A 10,734-nucleotide genomic window follows, 5' to 3' on the forward strand; every position below is an offset into this window, starting at 1 on the left:
TTACTGATGTAGTGTTTGTTAACTAGCTCCTGAGAGGATGGAAGTTACATGTACCTGTTCTCATGTTAACAACAGGATCAGTTCAACATTAGCTGCTGACATGATTTAACTAGCTGGCCTGAGAGGATGGAAGTTCAACATGTACTGTACAGATGTAGTAGGCTAGAAATGCTAGCTGGCCTGAGAGGATGGAAGTTCAATATGTACTGTAGCTAGATGTAGTAGGCTAATGTTAACTAGCTGGCCTGAGAGGATAGAAGTTCAACATGTAGCTAGATGTAGTACTAATGTTAACTAGCTGGCCTGAGAGGGACAGTTCAACATGTCCAGATGTAGTAGGCTAATGTTAACTAGCTCTGTTTCAACATGTCAGATGTAGTGGGCAGTTAACTAGCTGGCCTGACAGGATGGGTTCTCAATAGCAGAGGCCAGTTTATAGCTCACTGAGAGACAGAAGTTCAACATTGTCAATTTCTAATGTTAACTAGCTGGCCTGAGAGGATGGAAGTTCAACATGTGGTCAGATAATGTTAACTAGCTGGCCTGAGGATGGAAGTTCCGTGTACTGTCTGATTTAGTAGGCTAAAACAGCTTTAGAAGTTCACATGTTGACATTTTGTAGTAATGTGTAGTTCTAGAGTTACATGTGTGGGTTTATTATATTTCCTAGTCAGTAACATGTATTTAATAATTAGTGTAGTTCTGAGAGGGATAGAAGTTAGATACTGTGTGGGTTTATTATATTTAACTAGCCAGTAAAGTTCAACATTTAATAATAATGTTAACTAGTGGCCTAGATACTGTGTGGGTGTAATTATAATTTCCTAGGTGGAAGTAAATATTTAATAATTGTGTAGTTCTAGATACTGTGTGGGTTTATTATATTTCCTAGTCAGTAAATATTTAATAATTGTGTAGTTCTAGATACTGTGTGGGTTTATTATATTTCTAGCCAGTAAATATTTAATAATTGTGTAGTTCTAGATACTGTGTGGGTTTATTATATTTCTAGTCAGTAAATATTTAATAATTGTGTAGTTCTAGATACTGTGTGGGTTTATTATATTTCCTAGTCAGTAAATATTTAATAATTGTGTAGTTCTAGATACTGTGTGGGTTTATTATATTTCCTAGTCAGTAAATATTTAATAATTGTGTAGTTCTAGATACTGTGTGGGTTTATTATATTTCTAGTCAGTAAATATTTAATAATTGTGTAGTTCTAGATACTGTGTAGGTTTATTATATTTCTAGTCAGTAAATATTTAATAATTGTGTAGTTCTAGATACTGTGTAGGTTTATTATATTTCTAGCCAGTAAATATGTAATAATTTGGCCTCCCTTGATAAATGTTTGATTATTTATTAGCCAATCAGCATTGAGCCAAACTGAGTGAGAGCTGTGAATGGTCCTGGTGCATCAAATAAAAGTGTAAAGGGAAGCCAGTTTGGATTTGGCTTCAGACCAATCACATCACAAGTCAAACGTCATAATTTACAGTATAAAAACTTGTATGCATCTCATTGTGGCTAATGTTAACTAGCTGGCCTGAGAGGATAGAAGTTCAACATGTAGCTAGATGTAGTAGGTTAATGTTAACTAGCTGGCCTGAGAGGATGGAAGTTCAACATGTACTGTAGCTAGATGTAGTAGGCTAATGTTAACTAGCTGGCCTGAGAGGATGGAAGTTCAACATGTACTGTAGCTAGATGTAGTAGGCTAATGTTAACTAGCTGGCCTGAGAGGACAGAAGTTCAACATGTAGCTAGATGTAGTAGGCTAATGTTAACTAGCTGGCCTGAGAGGATGGAAGTTCAACATGTAGCTAGATGTAGTAGGCTAATGTTAACTAGCTGGCCTGAGAGGATGGAAGTTCAACATGTAGCTAGATGTAGTAGGCTAATGTTAACTAGCTGGCCTGAGAGGACAGAAGTTCAACATGTAGCTAGATGTAGTAGGCTAATGTTAACTAGCTGGCCTGAGAGGATGGAAGTTCAACATGTAGCTAGATGTAGTAGGCTAATGTTAACTAGCTGGCCTGAGAGGATGGAAGTTCAACATGTACTGTAGCTAGATGTAGTAGACTAATGTTAACTAGCTGGCCTGACAGGATGGAAGTTCAACATGTAGCTAGATGTAGTAGGCTAATGTTAACTAGCTGGCCTTAGAGGACAGAAGTTCAACATGTAGCTAGATGTAGTAGGCTAATGTTAACTAGCTTGCCTGAGAGGATAGAAGTTCAACATGTACTGTAGCTAGATGTAGTAGGCTAATGTTAACTAGCTGGCCTGAGAGGACAGAAGTTCAACATGTTTCTAGATGTAGTAGGCTAATGTTAACTAGCTGGCCTGAGAGGATGGAAGTTCAACATGTACTGTAGCTAGATGTAGTAGGCTAATGTTAACTAGCTGGCCTGAGAGGATGGAAGTTCAACATGTACTGTAGCTAGATGTAGTAGGCTAATGTTAACTAGCTGGCCTGAGAGGATAGAAGTTCAAGATGTACTGTAGCTAGATGTAGTAGGCTAATGTTAACTAGCTTGCCTGAGAGGATGGAAGTTCCAGATGTACTGTAGCTAGATGTAGTAGGCTAATGTTAACTAGCTGGCCTGAGAGGATGGAAGTTCAACATGTACTGTAGCTAGATGTAGTAGGTTAATGTTAACTAGCTGGCCTGAGAGGATAGAAGTTCAACATGTAGCTAGATGTAGTAGGCTAATGTTAACTAGCTGGCTGAGAGGATGGAGGTTCCTGAGAGGATGAGTAGTTCAAGCTGGCCTGAGAGGATGTTACTGTAGCTAGATGTAGTAGGCTAATGTTAACTAGCCTGAGAGGATGGCCTGTAGAGGATAGAAGTTCCAGATGTACTGTAGCTAGATGTAGTAGGCTAATGTTAACTAGCTGGCCTGAGAGGATGGAAGTTCAACATGTACTGTAGCTAGATGTAGTAGGTTAATGTTAACTAGCTGGCCTGAGAGAATAGAAGTTCAACATGTAGCTAGATGTAGTAGGCTAATGTTAACTAGCTGGCCTGAGAGGATGGAAGTTCAACATGTACTGTAGCTAGATGTAGTAGGCTAATGTTAACTAGCTGGCCTGAGAGGATAGAAGTTCCAGATGTACTGTAGCTAGATGTAGTAGGCTAATGTTAACTAGCTGGCCTGAGAGGATGGAAGTTCAACATGTAGCTAGATGTAGTAGACTAATGTTAACTAGCTGGTCTGAGAGGATGGAAGTTCAACATGTAGCTAGATGTAGTAGGCTAATTTTAACTAGCTGGCCTGAGAGGAGAAGTTCAACATGTAGTAGACTAATGTTAACTAGCTGGCCTGAGAGGATGGAAGTTCAACATGTACTGTAGCTAGATGTAGTAGGCTAATGTTAACTAGCTGGCCTGAGAGGATGGAAGTTCAACATGTACTGTAGCTAGATGTAGTAGGCTAATGTTAACTAGCTGGCCTGAGAGGATGGAAGTTCAACATGTAGCTAGATGTAGTAGGTTAATGTTAACTAGCTTGCCTGAGAGGATGGAAGTTCAACATGTACTGTAGCTAGATGTAGTAGGCTAATGTTAACTAGCTGGCCTGAGAGGATAGAAGTTCAACATGTAGCTAGATGTAGTAGGCTAATGTTAACTAGCTGGCCTGAGAGGATGGAAGTTCAACATGTACTGTAGCTAGATGTAGTAGACTAATGTTAACTAGCTGGCCTGAGAGGATAGTTCAAATGTTCCAGATGTACTGATGGAAGCTCTAGATGTAGTAGGCTAATGTTAACTAGCTGGCCTGAGAGGATGGAAGTTCAACATGTACTGTAGCTAGATGAGTCTAGTAGGCTAATGTTAACTAGCTGGCCTGAGAGGATGGAAGTTCAACATGTACTGTAGCTAGATGTAGTAGGCTAATCAACTAGCTGGCTTGGCGCATCGTTGCCCATGTCAGGAAGTTATGCTAGCTAGCAAGCATTTTATCCAGGTACCTTAGGAGAAAAAAAACTAAAATGGAGTCCTGTATGACAGAGTCATAGACGTGTAGGATACATGACAGAGGAGGATGGCTTTGGTGTTTCTCTACAAGTAGGGTGAGTCAACATGGGTAGAAGAGGGGGGAGAGGGGGAGAGGAGGAGAAGAGGAGAGGGGGAGAGGAGGAGAAGAGGAGAGGGGGAGAAGAGGAGAGGGGGAGAGGAGGAGAAGAGGAGGAGAAGAGGAGAGGGGGAGAAGAGGAGAGGGGGAGAAGAGGAGAGGGGGAGAGGAGGAGAAGAGGAGAGGGGGAGAAGAGGAGAGGGGGAGAAGAGGAGAGGAGGAGAAGAGGAGAGAGGAGAGAGAGGAGAAGAAGAGGAGGAGAAGAGGAGAGGGGGAGAAGAGGAGAGGAGGGGAGAGAGAGGAGGAGAGGAGGAGAAGAGGAGAGGGGGAGAAGAGGAGAGGGGGAGAAGAGGAGAGGGGGGGAGAGGAGGGAAGAGAGAGAGGGGAGAAGAGGAGAGGGGGAGAGGAGAGAAGAGGAGAGAAGGGGAGAAGAGGAGAGGGGAGAGAGGAGGAGAAGAGGAGGAGAAGAGGAGAGGGGGAGAAGAGGAGAGGAGGAGAAGAGGAGAGGAGGAGAAGAGGAGAGGGGGAGAAGAGGAGAGGAGGAGAAGAGGGAGGGATTGAAGTGGAGAGGAAGAGAAGAGAGAGGAGGAGAAGAGGAGAGGGGGAGAGGGGGAGAAGAGGAGAGGAGGAGAGGGGGAGAAGAGGAGAGGAGGAGAAGAGGAGAGGAGGAGAAGAGGAGGATGATTGAAGTGGAGAGGAAGAGAAGAGAGAGGAGGAGAAGAGGAGAGGAGGTACTGTTTGTCTCCCATTGTTCCACTCAGAGGACTCTACTGTTATCAAGTGGGCGTTTCCACTATATTTAGTTTACCAGTCATTTCAGTGAAGGGGACAAGTGCACACTTTAGGAGAAAGAAGAGATAATTGGGACAATGCTTCTTTCAAGTCTACAGTCTTGCGTCTGTGACACCAGATTACCACCTAGTGGCCATAAGAGGAACTGTCCTGTCAGTGTGTTTTTACTGCTGGCTCAAAACAACACATGACCTGCAAACAGGATATGATTCATGTGTGAGTACTAAAAGCATATGAATATAGTATATTATAGTATATTTATTATATATGTGGGTCTGATAAGTAAACACTCTTAATGTTTGCTGTTTTATCACTAAGAAGAACATTGTTCACGATGTAACCAAACACATGTGAAACCTCATGATAAACCTGTCTTCACATCACATCATGAAACCCTCTGTCTCTCTCTTCCTCTGACTCCTCCCTTTCTCCTCTGGTCATGACTCCTCCCTTTCTCCTCTGATGTTCATCCTTGAACCTCTGTCCTCTCTCTCTTCCTCTGACTCCTCCCTTTCTCCTCTGTCTCTCTCTTCCTCTGACTCCTCCCTTTCTCCTCTGTCCTCTCTCCCTTCCTCTTCCTCTGACTCCTCCCTTTCTCCTCTGTCTCTCTCTCTTCCTCTGACTCCTCCCTTTCTCCTCTGTCTCTCTCTTCTTCCTCTGACTCCTCCCTTTCTCCTCAGATCTCCTCCTCTGAGGTCTCTCTCTTCCTCTGACTCCTCCCTTTCTCCTCTGTCTCTCTCTTCCTCTGACTCCTCCCTTTCTCCTCTGTCTCTCTCTTCCTCTGACTCCTCCCTTTCTCCTCTGTCTCTCTCTCTTCCTCTGACTCCTCCCTTTCTCCTCTGTCTCTCTCTTTCCTCGACTCCTCCCTTTCTCCTCAGTCCAGGCTCAAAGGTCCACCAGGTAGGTAGAGTATAAATCTACAGTGATTATAGCAGTTCAATATTAGTCAACTTTATTATCCCACATGGAGAAATTCATGTGTCCATACAAACCATTCTAAACCCCAATAACAAGTAGTGTTTTATGGAACTACTAATACTTGTCAACCACAAAGCATCACTGCTGTTAGAATAACAGAATCACTGTCATCATCTGTCCTCACCACTGTGTTTTCCTCTCTGCTGTTTACAGCTGAACTCTCAGTCAGACTGGTGAATGGGACCACTTCCTGTTCTGGGACAGTGGAAGTCCTCTACAGAGGAAAGTGGACAGGTGTATGTTTTAGTTGGTGGTGGAGAATAATGAGAGAGGCTAATGTTGTGTGTAGAGAGCTGGACTGTGGGAATCCTGTTGCTGAATCTAGAGGACGTCTGGTTGAATATGAGAGAATAGGAGTCATACTATATAGTATTTGCAGGGGAAATGAGTCTTCTATTAGACAGTGTGTCAACAGAGGAGACTCTGGTGTCTGTGATGGTAAATATTATCATCATGTGACCTGTTCAGGTAAGAGACTGGTCATATTGAGAGATTTATTTATACATTATACAATATTACCATGTATCATGTTTTATGTGTTTTTATTTCATTTAAATAGAGGGAGAGATGTCAGATGTATTTAAACATTATATTTGTGTTTGTCATATTGGTTTATGGGAGATGTTCATGGGCAGATCATTGTAGTTCAGATGGTACTGAAGTGAAGCTGCCTGATGGATGTCCAGCTGTTTATTTTCTATAAAGTGAAGTGAACTTATTCCTGTCTCCTGCCTGCATTATTCCCAACCCGATCCTGAGTGACTAAGAACCCATTTCTACCTCTTACAGTATCAAACATAGCAAACTGCTATCTTTTATCCAACATATTTGTGTTTAGTCCTCAACAGTGTCATCAACAAATCTGATTGAATGTTCAACCAACTCTTTTTCTCCAGAGTCTGTGCGGCTTGTGGATGGAGCTGGTCTCTGCTCTGGGAGAGTGGAGGTGAAGTCCAATCAGTCCTGGGCCTCAGTGTGTGAAGCTGACTTTGACCAGCAGGATGCAGAGGTAGTCTGTAGGGATGTTGGCTGTGGGGCTCCTGCAGCTCTACAGGGGGGGCTCTATGGAGAAGGTGAGGGTCAGACCTGGGATAAAGAGTTCCAGTGTAAAGGTAATGAGTCCCTTCTCCTGGACTGTGACATCTCAGACAGAGAGAATAACACCTGCCTACCTGGTAATGCTGTTGGACTCACCTGCTCAGGTAAGAAAGAGTTTGTCACTCAGTCAACGTTGTTTCTCACCTGGAGTGAAGAATATGAGAGACAATATACAGTGCCTTGCGAGAAAGTATTCGGCCCCCTTGAACTTTGCGACCTTTTGCCACATTTCAGGCTTCAAACATAAAGATATAAAACTGTATTTTTTGTGAAGAATCAACAACAAGTGGGACACAATCATGAAGTGGAACGACATTTATTGGATATTTCAAACTTTTTTAACAAATCAAAAACTGAAAAATTGGGCGTGCAAAATTATTCAGCCCCTTTACTTTCAGTGCAGCAAACTCTCTCCAGAAGTTCAGTGAGGATCTCTGAATGATCCAATGTTGACCTAAATGACTAATGATGATAAATACAATCCACCTGTGTGTAATCAAGTCTCCGTATAAATGCACCTGCACTGTGATAGTCTCAGAGGTCCGTTAAAAGCGCAGAGAACATCATGAAGAACAAGGAACACACCAGGCAGGTCCAAGATACTGTTGTGAAGAAGTTTAAAGCCGGATTTGGATACAAAAAGATTTCCCAAGCTTTAAACATCCCAAGGAGCACTGTGCAAGCGATAATATTGAAATGGAAGGAGTATCAGACCACTGCAAATCTACCAAGACCTGGCCGTCCCTCTAAACTTTCAGCTCATACAAGGAGAAGACTGATCAGAGATGCAGCCAAGAGGCCCATGATCACTCTGTATGAACTGCAGAGATATACAGCTGAGGTGGGAGACTCTGTCCATAGGACAACAATCAGTCGTATATTGCACAAATCTGGCCTTTATGGAAGAGTGGCAAGAAGAAAGCCATTTCTTAAAGATATCCATAAAAAATGTTGTTTAAAGTTTGCCACAAGCCACCTGGGAGACACACCAAACATGTGGAAGAAGGTGCTCTGGTCAGATGAAACTAAAATTGACTTTTTGGCAACAATGCAAAACGTTATGTTTGGTGTAAAAGCAACACACCTCATCACCCTGAACACACCATCCCCACTGTCAAACATGGTGGTGGCAGCATCATGGTTTGGGCCTGCTTTTCTTCAGCAGGGACAGGGAAGATGGTTAAAATTGATGGGAAGATGGATGGAGCCAAATACAGGACCATTCTGGATGAAATCCTGATGGAGTCTGCAAAAGACCTGAGACTGGGACGGAGATTTGTCTTCCAACAAGACAATGATCCAAAACATAAAGCAAAATCTACAATGGAATGGTTCAAAAATAAACATATCCAGGTGTTAGAATGGCCAAGTCAAAGTCCAGACCTGAATCCAATCGAGAATCTGTGGAAAGAACTGAAAACTGCTGTTCACAAATGCTCTCCATCCAACCTCACTGAGCTCGAGCTGTTTTGCAAGGAGGAATGGGAAAAAATGTCAGTCTCTCGATGTGCAAAACTGATAGACATACCCCAAGCGACTTACAGCTGTAATCGCAGCAAAAGGTGGCGCTACAAAGTATTAATTTAAGGGGGCTGAATAATTTTGCACGCCCAATTTTTCAGTTTTTGCTTTGTTAAAAAAGTTTGAAATATCCAATAAATGTCGTTCCACTTCATGATTGTGTCCCACTTGTTGTTGATTCTTCACAAAAAAATACAGTTTTATATCTTTATGTTTGAAGCCTGAAATGTGGCAAAAGGTCGCAAAGTTCAAGGGGGCCGAATACTTTCGCAAGGCACTGTAGGTGTGTTTTAGTGAGAAAATAGTAAGATTACTGTCTCTCTCTTTTCTTTTCTCAGAGCCTGATGATGTGAGGCTGGTGGGAGGAGGCAGTCGCTGTGCTGGTGGAGTGGAGTGGTACGACCAGGGAGAGTGGAGGACTGTGGGAGCTGAGGACGAAGACCAGAGGAATGTAGCTGCAGTAGTGTGTAGACAGCTGGGTTGTGGCTCCACTGTTTCAGTACCACCTGGAAACACCACTAGAGAGTTTAGAGTTTACTGTTCTGGGTCTGAGTCTTCACTGAGGGAGTGTAGAAGAATGTATTATCTCCATCCTGAACTCACAGTGATCTGCTCAGGTAATAACAACATATTATAATTATATTCAACTGATTTCCTTCATTCATACAACTTCCTCTGCACCTCTCATGATGACTGTTTAACTTGTCAGTCTGCTTTACTAAATAGATCACTCAGTCAAGTAGGAATCAAATACAACTTAAATATCCCAGAATGCTTTTGTATGTGAGTGTTATCTCAGTGAACGTCTCTCCTCACTACCACATGTCATGTTATTGTCACATCTAAATGAGGAAAGTAGTTGAGGAGCTACGTTTTCTTTTTCTCTCCTCTTGTTCCAGATGTCCTGCTTCAGCCTGATATCAACATATGTTGTCTCAGTGACTGTAGGCCCACTACTCATGTTGCCCTGTGAGGGAGGGTGGCTGGCACTGTTACATGCTGATGTTATTGTCATATCTATAGGAAACTAGTTGAAGAGGTTTTTCTTGCTCTCTTTAATTGTTACAGATCTCCTGGTCCAGCCTGATATCTTCCTGACTGACCCAATGGGAGGGGTCTTCAGGGGCCACCAGGGGCCCGAGATGTTCAGGGGCTACAACTTCACCATCACCTGCTCCACTCAACCACAGTACCCAGGAGGCTCCTTCCTCCTCACGTTCACCGGCTCCAACAGAACCCAGATCCAGCCAGCTTTCAATCACTCTGCTGCCTTCCTCTTCCCTGCTGCAGATGACTCCCACCAAGGGAACTACAGCTGTGTTTATGACAATTATGTTTTCTCTCATAGCTTCTCCTCTGAGAGTGAGCTCCTCTCCCTCACCATCACAGGTAACTGAACAGGAACCAGACTTATAACTTTGTCATTGACAGATTTCCCACAGATCTATGTGATGATGATCAGTCCCCTCATCAAAGGTGTTTCTGTTTGCAGCCTCTCCTCTGCCAGCCTTCATCATCAGACACGTTGTAGTGCTGCTGATCCTACTGACAACAATCACCACCTCCTACCTGTACTACAAGGTAAAGACATTTACTCAGACGTTACAAGTCATTTAAACTAGAGGGAGAGGGAGGGAGAGAGAATGGAGATACTAGAGAGTAAATGTCTGACTGTTGGTGCTGTGTCTCTCTAGCCCACCAGGAGGCAGAAGAGAGTGAACAGGGTGAGCAGCATGGATCTTTATGTCAATGCCATGGAGATGGTCTCTCTGAGCTCCAGAGCTGAAGCTGGACTGGGAGAGGAGAGAACAGCCCAGGGGACGGAGTAGGAGTAGAATTAAGCTGACCCTACATGCTGATCTTAGGTCAGTTTTGTGTTTTAAATCGATGGTCAACAGTGGACTGGTGTTTAAAATGTGGTGACAAACCTGAAGTGGTTCTAATTTTATTAACAAGGTCAGAATTAGTAGGGTAACATGGGGTAACATGGGGTTTTGGGTAACATGGGGTTTTGGGTAACATGGGGTTTGGGTAACATGGGGTTTGGGTAACATGGGGTTTTGGGTAAATGGGGTTTTGGGTAACATGGGGTTTTGGGTAACATGGGGTTTTGGGTAACATAACATGGGGTTTTGGGTAACATGGGGTTTTGGGTAACATGGGGTTTTGATGGGGTTTTGGGTAACATGGGGTTTGAGTAACATGGGGTTTGAGTAACATGGGGTTGAGTAACATGGGGTTTTGGTAACATGGTGTTTCGGTT

At 43.2% G+C, this 10,734-nt stretch overlaps 1 protein-coding gene across 1 annotated transcript; it reads left to right on the top strand.

Moving 5' to 3' along the window:
- Nucleotides 1–5,827: 5,827 nt before the first annotated feature.
- Nucleotides 5,828–10,474, top strand: LOC127920685 (deleted in malignant brain tumors 1 protein-like). Its single transcript, XM_052504745.1, has 6 exons — nucleotides 5,828–6,320; nucleotides 6,749–7,054; nucleotides 8,810–9,088; nucleotides 9,540–9,860; nucleotides 9,964–10,052; nucleotides 10,166–10,474. Exons 1-6 carry the CDS (start codon nucleotides 6,116–6,118, stop codon nucleotides 10,298–10,300), a joined length of 1,335 nt encoding a protein of 444 aa, XP_052360705.1. The 5' UTR covers nucleotides 5,828–6,115; the 3' UTR covers nucleotides 10,301–10,474.
- The last annotated feature ends 260 nt before the right edge of the window (nucleotides 10,475–10,734 follow it).

The sequence above is a fragment of the Oncorhynchus keta genome, unplaced genomic scaffold (genome assembly GCF_023373465.1).
Source record: "Oncorhynchus keta strain PuntledgeMale-10-30-2019 unplaced genomic scaffold, Oket_V2 Un_contig_20252_pilon_pilon, whole genome shotgun sequence".
Classification (NCBI taxonomy): Eukaryota; Metazoa; Chordata; class Actinopteri; order Salmoniformes; family Salmonidae; genus Oncorhynchus; species Oncorhynchus keta.